This window comes from Neodiprion pinetum, chromosome 5 (assembly GCF_021155775.2).
Source record: "Neodiprion pinetum isolate iyNeoPine1 chromosome 5, iyNeoPine1.2, whole genome shotgun sequence".
Lineage (NCBI taxonomy): Eukaryota > Metazoa > Arthropoda > Insecta > Hymenoptera > Diprionidae > Neodiprion > Neodiprion pinetum.
The window spans coordinates 1,147,393-1,171,283 of NC_060236.1; the positions used below are offsets into that span (position 1 = coordinate 1,147,393).

General features: G+C 38.1%; 2 protein-coding genes across 3 annotated transcripts in view; one reads left to right on the top strand and one right to left on the bottom strand.

The window, feature by feature from the left end:
- Positions 1 to 609: 609 nt before the first annotated feature.
- On the top strand, positions 610 to 9,598 carry LOC124219892 (polycomb group protein Pc). 2 transcript variants are annotated; one of them, XM_046628132.2, is made up of 5 exons: positions 610 to 2,618; positions 4,148 to 4,191; positions 4,979 to 5,099; positions 5,216 to 5,635; positions 5,725 to 9,598. In XM_046628132.2, exons 1-5 carry the CDS (start codon positions 2,559 to 2,561, stop codon positions 6,361 to 6,363), a joined length of 1,284 nt encoding a protein of 427 aa, XP_046484088.1. In that variant the 5' UTR covers positions 610 to 2,558; the 3' UTR covers positions 6,364 to 9,598. The 2 variants fall into 2 exon arrangements, with proteins under 2 accessions (XP_046484088.1, XP_046484089.1); XM_046628133.2 differs by having other exon boundaries at positions 5,222 to 5,635.
- A 6,361-nt stretch (positions 9,599 to 15,959) lies between these two features.
- LOC124219888 (protein Tob1) overlaps positions 15,960 to 23,891 on the bottom strand; it is a 120,153-nt gene continuing 112,221 nt past the window's right edge. Inside the window, exon 3 of the transcript XR_006883483.2 lies at positions 15,960 to 17,301. The gene's annotated coding sequence lies outside the window, so the exon portion shown is untranslated. The remainder of the gene's footprint in view (positions 17,302 to 23,891) is intronic.

Genomic DNA, 23,891 nt, shown 5'->3' on the forward strand with positions numbered 1-23,891 from the left:
GGAGAGCTACTCTCCTCTATTCGGGATTGCGAAGGGGGACGACGACGGCGTCAACGACTACGACGGGAGCCGGTCGTCGCCGGCTGGGGGACGAGGGGAGAGAAATTGAGGGGGCTCGAACGACGCAGTCTACCCGATGCTCCGCCCCTCGGGCACGCGTGAGGGGATACGGCGTGGGCCGTGCCAGCGCGTGATTGGCCCGCGTGACCGAGAGGGGTCAAATCACTAGGGTGCCGGGCCGGCTCGGCCAATGGCGGGGCTTCGAGCGGTCGGCTTTTCTTTTTTTTTTTTATGTATTCAACTATTCGTGCCAAAGGACGGGAGAAGAGCCGAGTTGCCGCGACGGCAGGAGGACACACTCTTGTTTCGGGATCCGTCGAGGTAGCATGTACGCGTACTTCACGGGGGAGGGGAAAAATACTCTCCGCGAAATGAAAACCGTTGATATAGACACGCACGTTACTTTGGTACATGATTGGTGATCCGTTCCTTTTTTGCTATTTTCACTGTTGTCGTTGTGGTTATTTCGCTTATAGTTCTTTTTATTTTTGTTTCCTCGTTACTACCAGCGGGTGGGCGGGGGGGGGGGGGGGGAAGGGTGAAATTCTGCAAACCGTTCGAAACCGTGTCGAGTTCGGATCTCATGTATATGTATATCGTACTCTTTTTATAAACGCGCGTGCGCCCCTGGTGAAAAGAACCTTTACTGTTCACGGTGATTGCGTGCCTCTGTTTCTTCGCGGTGTATTCGTGGTGTTTTGTGTGTGAATAACGTGGCTGACTCTGTGTGTGTTCGTGTCTCCGTCGCTTCGGCGGATTATTAAAGCTACGCTACTTACTACGGCGTTCGCTCGCTCGCTCGCTCGCTTCACTCGCGGGACTCCGCGCATGTGTATATGTGTGCGACAGTACGTCGCAGGCGAGAATACAGTGTTGCCGGACCATCGACACCTCTTCGCGAGTCGTGTTTTGAGCAGTTTTCGCAGCGAAGTGCAATCTCGGGCGCATATTCGAACCGGAATCCTTGGACAAGGTTTCCAGGCGCGTTCGATTGTTAAAACGTCCTTACGCTCTGACATTTGAACGTATTCGTCGGAGGACGTGGCAACCTCGCTTCACTTTCCGGGGGCTTGGGGTGGCGAGGAGGCAGGCAGGCAAGCAGGCGGCAGGCAGGCAGGCAGGCAGGCAGCTTTCTTGTTTCGAGGATCGGCGGCGCTGCTCTTGCCCTCTTTTTCTCTCTCTCTCTCTCCCTCCCTCCCTCTCTTGCCCCGCGTACCGTTGAGAGCTTCTCCCCCGTTTCCCCCACTCCAGGGTAGAGAACTCGGTCGGGCGAGTCTATTCGAGATCCGAGGGGAGGTCGGTAGACCTTGTCGGTAGTCTTCTGTCGTTCGGAGAATGTACTAGACGCCGAACGGCGAACGCGGTACGAACCGGAGTTTCTCACTCACTTCACCAAATACTCATCCTCGATAGTCTAACTGCGGGGTCGTCCAGCCAGCCTGAACCGTCGATAAAGAAGAAAAACTCGTGAAGAAACTCTCGCGTATATCGCGTTATTTATCACGATTTATTCGCCGAATCGGAGCCACATCGAACACCAGTGTATCCGCCGGCCATGTTTGGTGTTTACGCGAGGGGGAATCGCCGCTACGGCTGACGTCACACTAACCGAACTCTACCGAAGAGCCGAACGAGAAAACGTGCCGGTCTACCCTGCCCATAGACCGGCTACCAACGTCCCGCCGAAGATAATATACCTTATACCTCGCAGTGGGGCTGTTCCTCTTTTCTCCTCTCCTATCCTTCGATCTTCTCTTTTCTTCACTTCTCATCGTCGCAGCTAGTTTCACATCGTCGTGAAAGTTTAAACCCCGGGTAAAACATACCACGCTTGAAACGAACTCTGTCACGAGTACCGCAGGTATATCACAAGATAGAGTACGGGGCGCGAAGGCCGACGATACTGTTGTAGACGTACCACGCAACGTCCACCGATGGACGTGATCCTACTACCCGTTCGTCGACGATTTACTATCACATACTACCCTTACCAAAAACGTTGACAATGCTCATCAGGAGCTGAACCTTTTTACTGTGTGTGGCCCGCGCGTCTGCGTGTGCTACGCGCTCGCGGCCGTGAGACCGCGGTGTGCTTGTGATATTGTGTACCAGTGCTTCTGGTGCTCGTGTGTCGTCTGTTGTCTTGCCTGATCACACACGTGCGCGAGATATTGTTGTCACGTCCGATTGTCGTTGACAATGAGAAAATATTAACTACAGTGCGTCGTATTGTTGTGCGTGGCAGCGAGGAGGCTTTAAATTTAAGAGGAATAAATAGTGCACCGGTCTTTGTCACCCATCCACTCTAACAACAACGACAAGAATAAAATAACACCGATCGAAAGAAGGATACCAACCGGATACCTGTTCGGCACCCGCATTTGGATATATAAAGAAAAGTGTCCGTGTGTTTTGTGCCTCCGTTATATCAACACGCCGTGATTGTGAGATATTTTCATCACCCCCCCGACCTGCGTTAAGGATTATCTCTGTTAAACATGGATTTAGGAGATCGAGTCTACGCCGCCGAAAGGATTATGAAGAAAAAGGTGAAGCGGGTAAGTTGTCGGTCAATCCGGCGGAGCAAGGAGGATACGTACTTTGATCATTCAACCACCCTCGCTCGACATTTTCCCGAGTGGCGGCGCCAACGGACAGAACACGAGCGTGTTTGTCTATGCGGCGTTGCCGTTTTACCCCCCCCCCCCCCCCCCCGCCACCGAAATTTCTCTCTTTAGCTCTGTTTCTTCTCTTCTTCCACCCAACACCCCTCGCCTGTTCTCCCTGTTATACTACTCTTTAGAGATTCATGACTACGCGTTATTTGTACAGAGCCTTTCAAACGCAACGCCCTACCGGCATCGGATTTTTCATTATCACGTGGAAATCTCGCAATCAACAACTTCTCTCGAGTATACAGCCTGTGTGCTCTGTCTATCTTCTTTTACGCTTCAAACTTCCTTTTCCTCGATCAATCCGACACTTCGTACGTGTACGCTGATCCACACCCTTGAATCCCGTTCACGTGACTATTTGCCCCACGATTCGCCGAATGGATGATCGAAAATTGTTTGTCATTTGTATTCGTACTTACTTACCTACCGTTTTGGCATTTATGCCGGCATTCAGCCACAGCGATGACACGGAATCTACGGCAACGTTGGATTGTCTTACAAATATGCGATGGAGTTTTGTAGAACACACGGCGACGATTCAATTTTTTCCTTACTTATATTCCTTGATTCAAAACGTGGCTGAAGTCAGTAACGTTAACGTAACGAAACGTGTCAGGGGGAACCGATTATTATCCTTCCATTTTGCTGACGACTTTCAAGGTGTTCACTTTTCGATACATATTTCATGAGTATGTTTTGTTTATCATGGTTTATTAAATTTCAGACAATCTTAACGGTGCGAAGTAATAACGATTTTTCTTAATCATTCATATTTTAATTTTTATTGAAACTTTACGAACTTCATCCTTATGCTTCTCGGTCGGTTCTCCAGGTTAGACAAAGATAACTAATCTCGCTTTGCCTAACGTTGTTTTACTTTATGTCTTGTTTTGCCTTTACGTACACCAGCGACGAATATTCGCAGTTCATTCAAACCGAATTGGTTGGAAAATAACCGAATTGCGAAGAACAATATTAGTCACATCATTTGCATAATTATGCTCATCATCATCGTCATCGATGTAAACCGACGAACCGACGAATGGGGCTAGTAGCTTGATGTTCGTTTATTGGGGTTTACTAACCCCTGAGGCAAATACTGATCAGGAACTGTATATTATTGATTTACCTGGTAAACTAACATGCCAGATCTTAACGTGAAAGTTTGCCGCATAGAATAATCTCGGGGTTTTATCATGTTCTTTCATAAAATCGTCGCCACCGCATTCAGTTTCATTTTATCGTTATACGTAAACTCGTTAGGTTGATTTTATCGTTGCAATATCAAGATCCTTATCCTCCGAATGATTATTTCGCCACTTTACCGTACTGCCCGTTAGTCCTCATGTCCTCGATTCACTTCGATTGTTACCACCTCGATCTTTAAATCTGTGTTTCTCTTATTGTTGCAGGGAAAGGTTGAATACCTCGTCAAATGGAAGGGATGGAGTCAGAGGTGAGTTCGGCCAATTATGTCCTATATGATTTGAATTAAATGTAGTACCTTTACAGTTATTCCTGCGACACGTTTCAACCTTATCTACTTCGTAGATGCCTAATTTTATTCGACATGTCGCACAGACGCCTGTCAGGACGTAAAACTTCGGTAAAAAAAATTTCAGGAGAATATCCCGGCGAGTTTCGCAATTAATGATAATAATGTTGCTTGATATTTGAGAAGTTAATGGTTCTCTTATTGTACGTAGTTTCGTAAACATCGATAATTCAAATATATGAAGTTCTCGGTTGAAATTACGTAAAATTTAATTAGAATTGACTTTTAATAAAATTTTTCTCATCTTCGTTGTGTTCGAAACAATATTCGCTGCTTTCCTTTATCAAAATGCTCAAATTCAAAAGTCCCGTATAGAATCTAGTCTCGCAGGAATTCGTGGAAAGGTCGCAAATCTTGAAGATTATGGACAAGTATCGTTTCAAGTTGCAACTACTCTTCCAGATTAACAATTCGAACTATTCTTCTTGTAAAATCGACACCGGCCAATTGAAGCTATATAAATGCGTCAAAAGCAAAATCTTATTCTTTAAGCACTCTCCGAAGTATTTGAAATCTAGATTTTGCCTGATCTCACTCTATCAAAAGACGTTTAAACCACCAAGATGTAATCATGCGTATGTGGAGACATTAACAAACAAATCATCCTGATCAATGAGACCAGGAGGAAAATAACGAATCAATAAAAAAATAGCACCACATCAATTAGAATTGTATCTTTTATCTCCAGGCACAACACTTGGGAACCAGAAGAAAATATTTTGGATGTCAGGCTGATCGAGCTCTTTGAAGAGAGTGAACGAGGCAATGCGGTAATAAGAAGGCCAAGGAGGAAGGATGCCAGATACAATGTGAGGGTCCATACTCTGATTAACATCTGAAATTTTTCTTGAGCTGAAATCACCCGTAGTATCGAGTTATTTTGCTGTAGCCTTGTTTTCGTGTATGTAACATAATTCTTGTTCAGGAGCAGGTTCTCGCAAATCTTGACGTAAGAGAGGAACCAGGTGGTGACGAAAGAGTGGGCGAAGACAGCCAGGATGAGTCAACGACAGGCAGCACGTCGGCACCCCTCTTGAATCCAATAACGCACGACGAAGACACTCTCCAGAGTTCGCTGGACGGTCACGAATCTCCTGTACCTCCCGATTTGTCGGCGCCAAGTGTCGATTCGGAAAGTTCCAACAGCAGCGGTGACGAACCTCTCTTGTCGAGGAAGGAACCGGCAGGAACTAAAAGAAAAGCTGAAGTCCTCAGTAAAGAGTCGGGTAAAATTGGCGTCACTATAACCACCAGCAGTCCAAGCAGCGGAAGTGGTAGTCCACCTCCTAATAAAATTCCCAGGCTACTACCCATAAAGACGAATCCAACGTCGCCAACCTATCATGTAAGTTAGCGAAAATTTGTTGAAACAATTTAATCGCCATGTTCGATGAAGAAGAAGCAACCTTTCAGCTCACTTTTCTTTCTCAACAGACTCACAAAGTCAACGGTAGAAGGCCATCCTCTTCTAGCGTCAAATCAACCCCAGAAGAACCTCTGCCAGCGGTACCCACAACTCTGGCTCCTGCGACTCAAGACAAAAAGAGGCAAGAAGCAGACGTACCTCATGGACCACTGCCGTCCCTTCCTAGAGCACCATCAGCACCTTTATCGCCTCAATTTGATACTCCGTTGGATCAATCGACGAAAAAGAAGGGTCTTGTAACAGACCAGCAACAGCAGCACAGGTCTGGCGATAAGATTGACAAAGCGAATGGTTCCACAGTAACGTTAGATGCGACAAATGGTCACAAATCTCCAACACCAATGGATTCGTATACTAATAATAACAGGTTACCCACAGTTGTAAATGGGCATCATAGTCATAATAATAATAGCAACACCAATAATAGCAATGCTTCAAGCGTTAAGCAACATACGGATATATCTAAACCTGAAATTTGCGTACCTCTTACAAGTCCAGGAACAGATTATTGGCATGCTAGAAATCCTGTCGCTGATCAGGTATTTATTACGGATGTAACTGTTAACTTGAAAACTGTCACAATCCGGGAGTGTAAGACTGAAAAAGGATTTTTTAGAGAAAGGGATCCGAAGAGTGACATATTTTAACGCGATTTGATGTGCGTAGAATTGTATGTTCTTTTTTCGTTCTTTCTTTGTTAAATTCTTTATTCAAATACAGAAGAAATGAGGGCGAAATTTTGATAAATCACAACACCATGAAACATTTCCTTTTTCACTACCGTATTGTTGCATACCTTGGAATTTTCTGCTCTCACTTGAAACCATTACTGTCACATGGTTAAATTGGCTATTGATTTTTTTTTTTGTCGCTGAAAAGAAAAACTACGGCTAGTTTACAATTTGTTTCTAATTTTTCTCTGCAATTGATACTTGTTCAAAACGACAGGCGCAATTGTGATATACACCCACTGATCAATGAAATCACTTACAAATAGACTGCGTCTTGGAAAATGTTAAGAGTGCAAAGACTGAGAACTGGTTTTAAAATAGAAACCAAATCTATCAATCTCAACACAGAGAGGTTTGAACGGATCTAAGAGTAGAGACGATTCGATTTCTATAAATATTTAATACTATTTGATATAATATTATTCCATTCATATCTTGATTGGCTTAATTTCTAATCGATTTTAGATAGTTCCTATGATTTTGTATCTATTTGATTAATCAAGTGTCTCTAGGGTTGCCAAGCTAAAAATTTAGCATAGAAAACTATGATCACTACAGAATGGCATGAACATTATAGTTTTCATTACAAACTTGAATTATTTATTGAGTAGTGTTAGAATCAATAATTTCGTTTCGTCTCTTCTCTGACTTGAAAATGAGAACGAATTGATATTTGGTTTTCATAAGAAGCGAATCTGAAGAAGAGAATATTAAAAGAAATACTAAATTACACTTGCTCTACTTAATTATCAGCTGCATATTTCTCGTTGTCAAATAACATTGCCAGGAGCATAATTTTTCCGAGAATCAATGCATCACTCATTACTATAAGAAACAGCTGAAGAGCGTAGATTAAAGACTTCTACGCATTTTTCTATAAATTCTCAATTTCAAGCTAAAACTATTTTGTGTAATGAAATCGGAACTCCCAATACGCGAGATTGACATAATTTAATGATAAATTTGTGAAATACTGTTGTATATTGTATGATACTTGATAAGAGACTTGTCAAGGATCTTAATATTTGGACAAATATTTGTCGTACCAAACTATTTAATTTTGCATTTGTTTTGTGGAATTATTATTTAGAGATAAAATTACGCGAACATTTCGAATTTCGTTTTCGATTTGTTTGACCTTTTAACAGGTAACCGTAACTCCAAAAAAGTATTAGGTAAACTGACCTATTTTTGAATTCATACTGTACTATTTCGACTAGATTCCTTCATTGATTTTCTTTTTATCCCTTATCCTTTGATCTGATATGTTTAAACTGACTGTAGTCTCCAGAAAATCAAAGTAAAGGGTAACATACAATCACATTAAATTGTTTGATTGAACTGTATGTGAAAGCATCTGGAGGATCGCCGTACGAATTCAACCTGATACCCATCTCGAGGTTTCTTTGCTAGAAATCAAAATTTGAATTCAATAATAGATTGTGAAGGCGTAGCTTATTGTTTCAATTTTCACAAAACAGATTGCAATACACAAATTTACAGTTGATTCAATTTATCTGCAGTTTTAACCCTCCGCCGGCCAATATGGACTATATCGTCCATCCTAATATTTTCACTACTGAAATATGAACTGAGCACGTGAAACTGATTATCTCATTTCTTTGGAAATTTTTGAAAAGCCCTAAGGGGCGGGGGGGGGGGGGGAGGGGGAGTTTACGAAGAAATCGTCCATGTTGACCAGCAACGTTAGTAAAAAAGACATGGCCGGGGGAGGGTTAATAAAGAAGACTGGGAAGCGTTAGTAACGTCACTGTTTTGTTGATTTCGTGAATCGACGGAAAATTCCTACGAATATTGCACGGCCAAGTAAGGCAGTGGCAGAAGTTTACTATAGCTATATCAAGTTGATCATAGAACGTAGATATTTCTACGAAATGACCAAATTGTTACGTACATATTATTAGAGGAATATAAAAGCTTGAAAGTCTACTCCATCATTTTATCATGACTCTGCTTAACGTGTCGGATATTTTTGGCGCATTTCATCCACACTAGTTTCGTCAGAACCAGTACATCAATGATATAATCGTGTATATCATATGCATGACTACAGTGTATACCCACAAATGTATATATATATATATATACACACACACACGTATATATATAAATTTTCTACATTATATATGCATATATATGTGGAAGCTGATTATATCTGCTACTTATTTATTATACTATACTATGTTTATTATGAATGATTTCTTTTTTTTGTGTTTCTGGCACTCGCAGTACCATATTTTGTTAATAAGTTGTGTATGTAAGACGGCGAAACTTTTACAGTGAAATTGAGACTTCCCCAAAAGTGATTTGAGAAGATGATTGGCATTTAATGTTCATATTTGATTGCACAATTTGAGAATCTTAATCGCTTTCTGTAATTCTCTCAGAAATGAGTATACGTGAATACCAATGGGAAGTCTCGTTTGTAAGTTTGCCTTCGATCCCGCATTTTTGAAGGAGTGCAGAAGATACCTTGAATAATCTCCTGAATTATGACCTGGAAAGAAGAGTTAGAACAAATTCGTAAATGTATTTAAATGTATATTTAGAAAATGCTCTGTAAAAATTGTAAATAGAAAGGATGACAAGAAAAAAGGAGCGATGAGAAAAAGAAATCTCATCGCAATTTGTAATGTATGTAAGTTTGCGGTGACAAAAGGTGAAAAAAAAAACAACTTAGAAATAGTATTTTCAGTTATTGGTTGTTTTAAATGGACGATGAAACAGACAAATACGATGCATACGATGATTTTGGAAGTGGAAAAAGAAAAGAAAAACGAAGAAAAGATGAAAAAAAATGATACATCAAAAATATCCTTGTAATTTGTAAATTTAAGGAGCGGTGACAAGAGGTGAACCCATACTAGATTTAGAATTTTGAAATAGACTGTGCCCGTACCTTCATATTTGTTTCTGTACTTATAGACACATCCCGTGCAACACCTACAAAAGAAACATAGAGTAAACAAGAAAACCCAAACTTCTTATCAGAAAACGACAAGATAATCGCAGAAGAGTTGAGAAAATACAAAACAAATATGTGAACCCCGATAGTACCAAATCCAACAGTAATTTTAGTTCTGTCTGGTACAGATTCCTTATATTTCAATAAAATCTTTACTTGATATTATTATGTATTGAATTTATTGTCAATATATTTGCTATCCCATACTTTCTGTTGCGAAGGATCGCTAATTGATAATTGAGCTGACACTGATTTTGTGTGCCGACTAAGTGACAAGTAGAAAATTGTGCCATAAGATATAGAGCGATTAGTTCCCTCACTGCCATCAGTCCTGTTGATGATGGAAGATCGAAGAATCGAGGCCACAGTGTACGTTCTTTGTAGCCTGTGGCAAATTTAATATCTACATATGAATGACTTCAATAGTGTGCCTTTGATTTGGGAATATTCAAGTAATTCTGGGATTCTTCGACAAGAAAGATGCGTGAATATAATTTAGACGTACTCATTGCGCTTTCCATTCAAATTCCGACTGATATTCTTCGTTTTTTGGCTGTAACTTCTGATGCGTTGATCGCAGCGTCCTGGGACTGCGCCCAATCGATTTCTCTCGCAAAATTACGTCGGATTAGTGTCAGAAAGAATTTATTCCAGCACTTTTAAAAATCGCGAAAATTTTCGCCAAAAATACAAAGGGGTTAACCTTCCTTTTTTTTTGACCGAAAAATTTTCCGTCTCAGAATCGATTTGTATGACCCTTTTCCGACCAATTGGACCCCCAGGATCACAGAAAACGCAGCGAAAAGAGCGTGGGACCAACAGGAGAGAAACTACGGAGGAAAAAGCACCTGCTGAAAAGTGTCAAAAATACAGGTTCTCGTTTTTCGGCTGTAACTTCTGATGCGTTGATCGCAGCGTCCTGGGACTGCGCCCAATCGATTTCTCTCGCAAAATTACGTCGGATTAGTGTCAGAAAGAATTTATTCCAGCACTTTTAAAAATCGCGAAAATTTTCGCCAAAAATACAAAGGGGTTAACCTTCCTTTTTTTTTGACCGAAAAATTTTCCGTCTCAGAATCGATTTGTATGACCCTTTTCCGACCAATTGGACCCCCAGGAACTCAGAAAACGCAGCGAAAAGAGCGTGGGACCAACAGGAGAGAAACTACGGAGGAAAAAGCACCTGCTGAAAAGTGTCAAAAATACAGGTTCTCGTTTTTCGGCTGTAACTTCTGATGCGTTGATCGCAGCGTCCTGGGACTGCGCCCAATCGATTTCCCTCGCAAAATTACGTCGGATTAGTGTCAGAAAGAATTTATTCCAGCACTTTTAAAAATCGCGAAAATTTTCGCCAAAAATACAAAGGGGTTAACCTTCCTTTTTTTTTGACCGAAAAATTTTCCGTCTCAGAATCGATTTGTATGACCCTTTTCCGACCAATTGGACCCCCAGGAACTCAGAAAACGCAGCGAAAAGAGCGTGGGACCAACAGGAGAGAAACTACGGAGGAAAAAGCACCTGCTGAAAAGTGTCAAAAATACAGGTTCTCGTTTTTCGGCTGTAACTTCTGATGCATTGATCGCAGCGTCCTGGGACTGCGCCCAATCGATTTCCCTCGCAAAATTACGTCGGATTAGTGTCAGAAAGAATTTATTCCAGCACTTTTAAAAATCGCGAAAATTTTCGCCAAAAATACAAAGGGGTTAACCTTCCTTTTTTTTTGACCGAAAAATTTTCCGTCTCAGAATCGATTTGTATGACCCTTTTCCGACCAATTGGACCCCCAGGAACTCAGAAAACGCAGCGAAAAGAGCGTGGGACCAACAGGAGAGAAACTACGGAGGAAAAAGCACCTGCTGAAAAGTGTCAAAAATACAGGTTCTCGTTTTTCGGCTGTAACTTCTGATGCGTTGATCGCAGCGTCCTGGGACTGCGCCCAATCGATTTCTCTCGCAAAATTACGTCGGATTAGTGTCAGAAAGAATTCATTCCAGCACTTTTAAAAATCGCGAAAATTTTCGCCAAAAATACAAAGGGGTTAACCTTCCTTTTTTTTTGACCGAAAAATTTTCCGTCTCAGAATCGATTTGTATGACCCTTTTCCGACCAATTGGACCCCCAGGAACTCAGAAAACGCAGCGAAAAGAGCGTGGGACCAACAGGAGAGAAACTACGGAGGAAAAAGCACCTGCTGAAAAGTGTCAAAAATACAGGTTCTCGTTTTTCGGCTGTAACTTCTGATGCGTTGATCGCAGCGTCCTGGGACTGCGCCCAATCGATTTCTCTCGCAAAATTACGTCGGATTAGTGTCAGAAAGAATTCATTCCAGCACTTTTAAAAATCGCGAAAATTTTCGCCAAAAATACAAAGGGGTTAACCTTCCTTTTTTTTTGACCGAAAAATTTTCCGTCTCAGAATCGATTTGTATGACCCTTTTCCGACCAATTGGACCCCCAGGAACTCAGAAAACGCAGCGAAAAGAGCGTGGGACCAACAGGAGAGAAACTACGGAGGAAAAAGCACCTGCTGAAAAGTGTCAAAAATACAGGTTCTCGTTTTTCGGCTGTAACTTCTGATGCGTTGATCGCAGCGTCCTGGGACTGCGCCCAATCGATTTCTCTCGCAAAATTACGTCGGATTAGTGTCAGAAAGAATTTATTCCAGCACTTTTAAAAATCGCGAAAATTTTCGCCAAAAATACAAAGGGGTTAACCTTCCTTTTTTTTTGACCGAAAAATTTTCCGTCTCAAAATCGATTTGTATGACCCTTTTCCGACCAATTGGACCCCCAGGATCACAGAAAACGCAGCGAAAAGAGCGTGGGACCAACAGGAGAGAAACTACGGAGGAAAAAGCACCTGCTGAAAAGTGTCAAAAATACAGGTTCTCGTTTTTCGGCTGTAACTTCTGATGCGTTGATCGCAGCGTCCTGGGACTGCGCCCAATCGATTTCTCTCGCAAAATTACGTCGGATTAGTGTCAGAAAGAATTTATTCCAGCACTTTTAAAAATCGCGAAAATTTTCGCCAAAAATACAAAGGGTTAACCTTCCTTTTTTTTTGACCGAAAAATTTTCCGTCTCAGAATCGATTTGTATGACCCTTTTCCGACCAATTGGACCCCCAGGAACTCAGAAAACGCAGCGAAAAGAGCGTGGGACCAACAGGAGAGAAACTACGGAGGAAAAAGCACCTGCTGAAAAGTGTCAAAAATACAGGTTCTCGTTTTTCGGCTGTAACTTCTGATGCGTTGATCGCAGCGTCCTGGGACTGCGCCCAATCGATTTCTCTCGCAAAATTACGTCGGATTAGTGTCAGAAAGAATTCATTCCAGCACTTTTAAAAATCGCGAAAATTTTCGCCAAAAATACAAAGGGGTTAACCTTCCTTTTTTTTTGACCGAAAAATTTTCCCTCTCAGAATCGATTTGTATGACCCTTTTCCGACCAATTGGACCCCCAGGAACTCAGAAAACGCAGCGAAAAGAGCGTGGGACCAACAGGAGAGAAACTACGGAGGAAAAAGCACCTGCTGAAAAGTGTCAAAAATACAGGTTCTCGTTTTTTGGCTGTAACTTCTGATGCGTTGATCGCAGCGTCCTGGGACTGCGCCCAATCGATTTCTCTCGCAAAATTACGTCGGATTAGTGTCAGAAAGAATTTATTCCAGCACTTTTAAAAATCGCGAAAATTTTCGCCAAAAATACAAAGGGGTTAACCTTCCTTTTTTTTTGACCGAAAAATTTTCCGTCTCAGAATCGATTTGTATGACCCTTTTCCGACCAATTGGACCCCCAGGAACTCAGAAAACGCAGCGAAAAGAGCGTGGGACCAACAGGAGAGAAACTACGGAGGAAAAAGCACCTGCTGAAAAGTGTCAAAAATACAGGTTCTCGTTTTTTGGCTGTAACTTCTGATGCGTTGATCGCAGCGTCCTGGGACTGCGCCCAATCGATTTCTCTCGCAAAATTACGTCGGATTAGTGTCAGAAAGAATTTATTCCAGCACTTTTAAAAATCGCGAAAATTTTCGCCAAAAATACAAAGGGGTTAACCTTCCTTTTTTTTTGACCGAAAAATTTTCCGTCTCAAAATCGATTTGTATGACCCTTTTCCGACCAATTGGACCCCCAGGATCACAGAAAACGCAGCGAAAAGAGCGTGGGACCAACAGGAGAGAAACTACGGAGGAAAAAGCACCTGCTGAAAAGTGTCAAAAATACAGGTTCTCGTTTTTCGGCTGTAACTTCTGATGCGTTGATCGCAGCGTCCTGGGACTGCGCCCAATCGATTTCCCTCGCAAAATTACGTCGGATTAGTGTCAGAAAGAATTTATTCCAGCACTTTTAAAAATCGCGAAAATTTTCGCCAAAAATACAAAGGGGTTAACCTTCCTTTTTTTTTGACCGAAAAATTTTCCGTCTCAGAATCGATTTGTATGACCCTTTTCCGACCAATTGGACCCCCAGGAACTCAGAAAACGCAGCGAAAAGAGCGTGGGACCAACAGGAGAGAAACTACGGAGGAAAAAGCACCTGCTGAAAAGTGTCAAAAATACAGGTTCTCGTTTTTCGGCTGTAACTTCTGATGCGTTGATCGCAGCGTCCTGGGACTGCGCCCAATCGATTTCTCTCGCAAAATTACGTCGGATTAGTGTCAGAAAGAATTCATTCCAGCACTTTTAAAAATCGCGAAAATTTTCGCCAAAAATACAAAGGGGTTAACCTTCCTTTTTTTTTGACCGAAAAATTTTCCGTCTCAAAATCGATTTGTATGACCCTTTTCCGACCAATTGGACCCCCAGGATCACAGAAAACGCAGCGAAAAGAGCGTGGGACCAACAGGAGAGAAACTACGGAGGAAAAAGCACCTGCTGAAAAGTGTCAAAAATACAGGTTCTCGTTTTTCGGCTGTAACTTCTGATGCGTTGATCGCAGCGTCCTGGGACTGCGCCCAATCGATTTCCCTCGCAAAATTACGTCGGATTAGTGTCAGAAAGAATTTATTCCAGCACTTTTAAAAATCGCGAAAATTTTCGCCAAAAATACAAAGGGGTTAACCTTCCTTTTTTTTTGACCGAAAAATTTTCCGTCTCAGAATCGATTTGTATGACCCTTTTCCGACCAATTGGACCCCCAGGAACTCAGAAAACGCAGCGAAAAGAGCGTGGGACCAACAGGAGAGAAACTACGGAGGAAAAAGCACCTGCTGAAAAGTGTCAAAAATACAGGTTCTCGTTTTTCGGCTGTAACTTCTGATGCGTTGATCGCAGCGTCCTGGGACTGCGCTCAATCGATTTCTCTCGCAAAATTACGTCGGAATAGTGCTTGAAAGAATTTATTTTATCACTGTATCATCCAAACCATCCAAACCATCTAACGTCTTCAATTGCTTTCACGCATTGTAACTTTAGCCGCAGAAACCATAATCAGCCTTCTTTGGTGCCCAACTGGATTTCTATTTCTTCTCAAATGGCTAATGAAACACGGACATGGTCAACACTATACCTTTAAGTATATATTTTCTACCGTTGGGTGGAGGATTAGGCAGCTGGGCTTTGAGTATAAGTAATATGCAAATGAATTACTCAAAATACACATTAAATGGTTAATTATGAATGCACAAAACATTTTAATATAAACTTAAAAATTCGTACAACAATATGAAAAATTATAGACTATTATACACATATATGATATATATATATCCCTTTTTTCAACTTTTTTTTTGTGTTTTTACTTTTTTTTGTCATTTTCATTTTGAATGTTTCAATATTATAACGGAATGGAAAGTTCCGTTTCTCACTAAGTATAGAAATATAAACTTGACCGTCGCACGGCTCCTTGCTACGTCTTACAATCAAAAAGGTAATTATTGATATTTAGTAATATATCATTATATCATTATGTACGTGTTTGTTAGTTCATAAAATATGTATGCATATAAATATATATGTATTTATATATATTTATATACATTTATATACAATATGCATATACATAGAGGTATAGGTATAATGTATAATATACTTACACACGTACGTCTGGTATTTTTTTCAGTTTCACGTATCGCATATCTATACCGATACGTATATGTATGCATATGTATTTTAGCGATGTAAGGTAAGTATATAATTATAACACATTGATGACACATAATTTAGGCCAGATCTTGCTCTGATCTCTTTTTCATACGGCACTGTAATCTCTGCGACTTCATTCACACACAGAAATACTAGAGTAGAATAATACAAGTACCGTCCAGAACTTGAGAAACGATTTTCATTTCTCATTACTTTTGTTATGTCTGGTGGGTAAATTTACGAATATTTGCCTCAATTCGATTTTTTTTTTTCAGTGAATTGCGGATAGTTGGAAAAAAATACTTTTCCACCCAACGTTTTAATTCCGGCAAATGATAGTCGCAGAACAGTTTTCATCGCGTGCGTTGAGTGCTTTTATTCCGGGACTATAAACTACGTTCACGAAATTTGTTCACAATATTAGGAAAATTCTTAGCATTGAGTCCATTATTTTTTTTTTTGGTTTTTTTGGTTTTTTTTTTTTTTTTTTTGGGTTTCTTTTCCTTCTTATTTTGCTTTAATCATCCTGTATGCGGGCCAATAATAACGCGTGAGCCTACATTCTGTCGATTTTCAAGATTTTCATTCAAGACCAGAGACTTGTCTGTTCCTCCTCGTCTTGATGTTAATTTAGAATGTTGTACCGTACAGAAAGAAAGAGAGAGATAGATAGAGAGAGAGAGAGAGAGAGAGAGAGAAATTTCATAGGCTACATACTTCCATATCGGTGTATGTAGTAAGTCACAGTCAATGACAGCCGTATATTTAATTGCCTGATAATATTTTTCTCCCGATTTCACGTATACGTACTTTGATGCAAGTATAGCATGAAAATTTTTATTTTAAAACATTCCAATCTTATTAACGTCAAGACGATTAAACAAAATTACAGGATTTTTAATTAAATGGTTTTTATCGATTCATTTTTCTCCGTTTTTGTTTTTCTAAGCGCATAGATCATCGATCGACTGTTTAATAAGAAATTTCACAACGATTCTTCATCAATTCCTTACTATACGTAGTAAAATAAATCTTTCCTGTACTCGCGAATAACATCTGCACTCACAGATTATGATCGATGCGCGTTTCGCATTTACGGCGTACAATGATAAAAAATAAGTTCATCGGAATGTTGAAATAAATTTACCGTTCATCTAAATTTTTATTATATATATTAATTTTAAATTAACGATACTTCATTCGCAATGTTTCAAGTATTAGAAATAAAATTTTACCGGTAGACAACGAAACACGAGTCCACCGTCAATATTCTCGGTGCAAATGTTATTCGAAGTTCTTTTTATTCCCCTGCGCAGAATGCAGGACACTTTGCGGTGAAAATATATGTTATGTATATCGTATGTCTGATGTTTGAATCAGAATTAGAATAGGTATCGATATAATAATGTCTATATATTATATTAAATACGTATCATTGTGATAATATATTAAATTGGCTTACTGCGTCCTGCGCATGATGATACCTCCGATCCAATTGTTATTATACAACATTGAAAACAATACATTTGATCGATACAAACACCGCAATTAATGATGCCGGATTTTCTTTTTAACCACCTTACTTACATCTCCATTCCGTGAGATGGAATATATTGCGAAAATTAATTACAATAATTATTAATTTAAATATAACTATCATAAATCTATCATTTAAGATCATGTACAAGGTGTAGCTGCGCTGTTTTTGAGACATGTGACATGGTTACTGGTTCCTCTGCCCCCTTATAGTGTCATTCCAGGGTGTCAACGTATCGATATTAACACTTTTCTGCAAATGACAAATACCTCGATTTAGTACAAATCGTTAATATTCTCGCCAATTCCTTCCAGAAGTTATCAATTTCACGCCCGTCATATCAATCGGTTCTTTTTCAGCCTATCAACGGAGCAGAGTCGACAATTGCATACGTACATTGGGCACAGCCATTAATCAATTAATCAACAAATCAGTTAAAGCACTACACTAAACATCGGCCATTTGAACAAATATACGTATCACGATGTACAAGGTAACGTGACTTGTTGTATTACTGTATGGATTCTTGGAGTTAGGTTTATACGCGTATTTCTGTAACACGCAAGATGAAGAAAAAAAAAAAAAAAACTTCGCTCGTACGGACTCTCAGACTGTTATACAGTTAGAATATTCTAATGCATGAATACATATGCAGATCTCATGAAAACATAGTTTAAACAATGCATTATTATCATCATCATCATCATCGTCGTCGTCATAACTTTTGTCGTTTGTAATACCGATATAATTATTATTTATTATTGTTACTGATGTTGTTGTTGTTGTTATTATTATTATTATTATTACTATTAATATTATTATTATTACTATTATTATTAATATTATTATTCACATACGATATTCTTTAGTATCGAAATTTCTGTGGTATTTAAGTGACTGAAAATTGTTTTGCCTGCAGAGTTATAATACGTTCGTCATATAATACATATGCAGTCCCTTATTGAACGATATTTAAATCTATACAATTCGTATTACGGATACGCTGAAACATCTCTACATAAACTGCAGTGTAAGGTAGTATGTAAAATTATTATTATCATTATTATTATTATTATTATTATAAATATTGTTGTTTTTATTATTATTGTAATTATTATTATTAATCATACTGTCTGTATTCAACGTCACACAATAAATTATTATACGGGTATGTTTTATAGAAATACTGTGTAACATTATTGTAGGGATATTATATTCATCATAGATAGATCATATAGAAGTTATGTTATAGATACATCAACATCAAATAAACGAGCAACAATTCAAAAAGCAATTATTACTATTCGTTTTACTATTATTACTTTTGTTTTAAAACATTATTATCGCGTCGTGAAATGTGTTTTTTTTTTGTTTTTGTTTTGTTTTGTTTTTTTTTGTCTTATGCAATTTTTGTCGTTATTATTATTGTTGTTGTTGTTGTTACCATTATGATTGTTATTATTATTAGTCATACCGCGTATTTCAATTTTCAGCCATCTCTCGATAACGCGATCACGCGTGTTCGCCTTCATTTTTCGGTAATGCGTGTCATATTCACTTACTGATTCATTTCCCGCAACAGCATGCACGCATGTCCCCAGTTATTCATCATTAATCCAATGTTTGCTCCGAATTTACATGCGGGAATAATAATCAGCCATCTATCGCTCGAAATTTCTCATCATTCTGTATATGAATCAGTAGAAATTCACATCAATATAACGATAGTAATAATAATACAGTAGTAGTTTTATAATATATGGTTTGATATTGTAATTATATTGATTATTTCATATTGCGGGATCTAAAGGGTTACTCGACACGTGTGATTACATTTTTTGGAGGGATGCTGTTTTCACGTTATATTTAATTGTATAGGTATACGATTATAATAATCAGCCCATTTAGCTAATAATATAGTGAAAAATTTAACAGGGGGTCGCTAATGCAGGCTGCACTTACGTGTGTGTGTGTGTGTGTGTGTGTATTATTATTATTATTATTTTGTTTCCTTGTGTTGTAAAAAATTACATCTATCTACCTACAATATATATATATATATATATATATATATATATATATATATATATATATATATATATATGTGTATATATATATATACGTTAATCGACAATGATTACACATAATAATATGATAGATAATATAATATATATATATATATATTTAGAATGAATAATCTTTCAGTATTAAAATTCGTGAAAAAGTATCTAGACTTGTGGATGCGTCCACTAATATTTAATTATTTTTTTTTGTTTTTCTTGTTTTGTTTCGTTCTGCGCGTCTTCTAATCGAGACGTTCTCCCAACAGGAACGTATTATTCTCGATTATTTTTTATATGATAAAAAGCTATTCGCATGCTCTCTACTGTTTTTTCGACATGTCGATTTGTTCTGTTTTTTTTTTTTTCTTCCTCCAAACCGATCAATTCATTTTTCTCACCCCGCAACGAACAAGGAGCATAAGTGTAAAAGTTTTTCCCTCCCGTATATGCATATACGCGAGTATATGTGTATGTACCCGTGTATATTGTAACGCGAAGCCTCGCTGTAGTTTTTGCAGATGAGATTTGAATTTGGGAAAAAATTGACGAGCAATAAGAGTCACGATACAGCTCCTTATTCGTTGAATATACAAGGTTTATTACGTGCCTACAATATAATTCTCTCATTCTAGCTAACTCTTCATATATATTTCTGTTTTGAATCATTAATTGCAACGTATAGTTAACTACGGGTAAAATTGCAAGAAATAACTATCGAGTGAGGTACGTGTAATACCATTATTATTACATACTATATAATTACAATATCATCATAATGGAAAATTTATTTAACGGAATCGGGGACGCTCTTTTTGTTTTTCATCTTCGATTAAATCGAATTTCAGAAGTTGGAATTCACGCCCGCGTTACTCGTTTAAACATCATCGTCATTGTTATTGATAATAATATGAGAAACTAGATTGTATAGATACTTCTTTAAATCTATTTTAGAATATAAAATCGAATATATATATATCTATATATATATATACGTATCAACGTGTGGTACTTATCGTTAACGACGCGATATGCAAATGTCGCCTTATTCGCGAAAATATACGTAACGTATTTTCATCGCAAGTTTTCATAATAATCATATTTTATACAATTTTCTTTTATTTATTCGTTTATTTTTCGTCATCGTCTTTTGAAATTTGTCTTCTTCTTCTTGTTGGGTAAAAAATATAACTCACTCGGTTACAAAAGATTGGCGATATTTCACCGATCAACGTATAAGTTTACCGTACGTAACGTACGTCTGTGAGAATCGTCGCGTTACGTGTATTGATACACGTATACCACGTAATATTATATAATGCAACTAATCGCTGTTCGCTTTTATTTTATACATATTTACGTGAATTTGCCAACGTAACTACTTTCATTTCCCAAAATAATAGATATATATATATATACGTAATTTTGTAAATTCTGTTGCTTTTACAACTCGTCAAAACATACGTTATACGATTATAATATACATATTATATGGTAGTATTAATTATACAGCTAAATATGCATGTGTTTTTGTTTTTTCACCCAAGCGCTGAAAATTCTTACACGTTTCCGTATTACGAATAATGAAAAATACACGTGGTCAAGTTTCCAAGCTTTCTTTGTTTTAATTTTCAGCCATTTGATTTTAGGTGTCGGAACTAGATTCACAGATCATTGATCGTTCAATTGTTGCAAAAATTATACACGGATAACAATATTTCTTCCGTACTCGTATGTACCGTGTGCGACAAATTTTTCTTTTCGCTAAAATAAATTACCTGTTAGAATTTGCTTTATACATATTAAATTCGCACATAGGTAAATTGGCGTATCGTGATGACTGAGATATAAAGAGACAGAAATGTGATATCGTTCAATTATTCCTGTCTCGTTAACAAGAGAAAGAGAGATAGCGAGGAACATTGCGTGACCGTTTCCGGTCTTATCATTCCACTTACAATTCACATTACGATGGGTGGCGGGAGGTGATAAAATAAAGAAAATAAAGAAAAAATAACCGCGATTAGCGGTAAGCGGATTAAATTTTCCCTTTTCACGTCATCCGCAGATCGACCGAGCATTGATCGAGCATTGATCTTTAAACCGGACTGACTATAGTTGGTACAACGAGACGATAAATTATACTTACTGCCAGCCCGTGACAACGCACATTGATTCGTGATCAGGATTTACAGGGTGTAACACGGTGATTAGATCTATACAGCGGGCGAAAATGATTAGAGGATTTTAGAGCGATATTAGGTACGTGTTACACGGTTCAAAGTACCGGCAGATGCAACCGATGGTCAGGAGTAAAGAGGGAAAAAAGTTGCCGTCATCGGTGACACGAAATACCCGGACGTTGGTTTTTCAGGTCTTATATCAAACGATGTCCAGCAGATTGGAACGCGCCGTTGCGCAAAGCGATCTAATCAAATCCTCGAACTTCTCACGATCGGAGTCCTTACATCGTGTCTAACGATCAAGGACGGCGCCGTGGAGAATTGTGTACAGTGAGAAAAATTTTAATTTTATTACGGTAACTAGAAAAATTCAGTAAAACAGGTATCGTTGAAAAAACTGTTTCAATAAATCGCGAGACCATTTTTACGTCTCAATGTTTCACACAATTTTTTACGTATTTTCGAAATATTTTCTGTACGCACTTTTGTTAATATGCTTTATCGAATTTGTTACTCCCTCACGATTTGTACCCATGTTTTTTACAAAGCTTTGCAATTTTATTAAAAGCTCGATTACGTCCGATGAGAAAGGTTTTTTTTTTTTTTTTTTTTTTGTTTTTTTTGCGTAGCATTGAAAATTAAAAATTAAACTTCGTTCCGACACTATTGGAGAATTTAATTTGAATTTCTCACAAAAGTATCATCGACTTTACTTCCGTGCAGTAATTTTAAAACCATGATGCTTCGATCTGATCTTCATCTGGTCAAAGTAAAAACAATAAAAAAGTGAAAAAAAAAAAAAAAATGACAAAGTGTTACGAACTTGCATTGCATGAGGTTAAAGACGTTGAAAGAGTTGATAAAAATTTTAAACGCTCGTAAAACACGGTTTTTTTTTTGATTTTTTTTTTTTGTTTTTTTTTGTTTTTAGTTTATCAACGCATCAATTGTATTACTCCTTGAAGTTAAGTTACGTTATAATCGTATTAAGTTAGTTGGCCACGTATCTCATGTATATATATATATATATCATCTATAACGGTATAATATAAGTATTAATATATATATATATATATGTATATTTTATACTCACTATATTCTTTTTCACGGGATTACGACTACGTCTAATTTATTATTTGGTACTTTGGGGTGGGTGGAGGCTTAAATTCACGCTTCAATATTATTCTACGTTAAATTATAAATGTAATTAAGTGTACATGTATGTATACGTACTTTAATACATTATCATGGAATATCGTCTTTGCGTGTATACGCGACGCGTAACATTTCTATTTGAAACACTTTTTTTTGTTTTTCGTTTTTTCCACCAATACGAGAACGGTTTTTACGTTTTACTAAATAGCGATATTTTATCATTCACATTACACGTATAGGTATATTATTATTACCGGAAATCATTTTTAATCGCGTAAAGAAGTTTGATAAAAGGTATGAACTTTACGATATTGTCGTAATACGTTACATTTCCCTTTAAGCGCACCTAACGAATGAGAGAAAGATTTACGAAGCGACAAAAAAAAAAAAAACAATAAATAAATAAATAAACAAATGGCAAATAAATTGGGTCGTGAAAAACTTGGCGAGAAATATTACGCGTGTGATTTTGGAACAAATTATATCAGATGAGAATAAATTTTCAGATCACCAGCTGACGAGGCGCCTACGTTTTCTTTAAATTTTAACCGCACCCTTTTACCTACATCACTATTTTTCCCTCTCCCAATTTTTATATCCAACATAATCGGTTTTTACATACCTAGCAACAAAAATCACTCTACTGTAATTTATTAATACCCACTATTACTAATCCCGATCACTTATTCGTCTCACTACGTAGTAAAAATATAACAACGATTCTCAACGATCATGCATAATATCAATAATAATTAAATACCAATAAAACGCGTTGAAGCGTTGGCTAATTAAATACCTAATTGTTATACGAAAAATTCCAACAACTATTTAATTGGGCGCCGTCTATACCTGTGCAATTATTTATAGAATAACTCGACAATCATCGTCACCATCACCATCACCATCATCGTCATCGTATTCGGGTTGCTGCGATGCATTATAATACGTACGTGCAAAACTAATTGTGTACTAATTCAGGCGCCCTGCACTTTTCGCGTTACCTCCGTAACTCGACATCAATATATATTTTTAACCTTTTTGTTTTTTTTTTTTTTTTAATCTATCTATCTATTTCTTTGCACCACCTTTCCTTCTTCAGCCACTCAATTTTACATATCATATATCGTTGTCAGAGCGTTGATTTTTCGAAAATCCTCTCCCCCCCCCCCAAATCAACTTTACCCGCTCCTCGTCCACTGCGTGTCTTTAATTATTTCACCGATCGGATAAATCATATCGGGAATATGAATTACATAGGAACAGGTATGGGGAAAATTTTCTGGCTTCTATGCCTGTGTGTGAAACGCGATTATTGTGTACTCGTCAATGCTTCTTGAAACTTTTCATTAATTTACCCGACTCGAAACGGCAGGCGTAACACAATATACGAATAGTTACACATCGATATACTATATAACAAATCTATAGGTATATAAGAATAAAT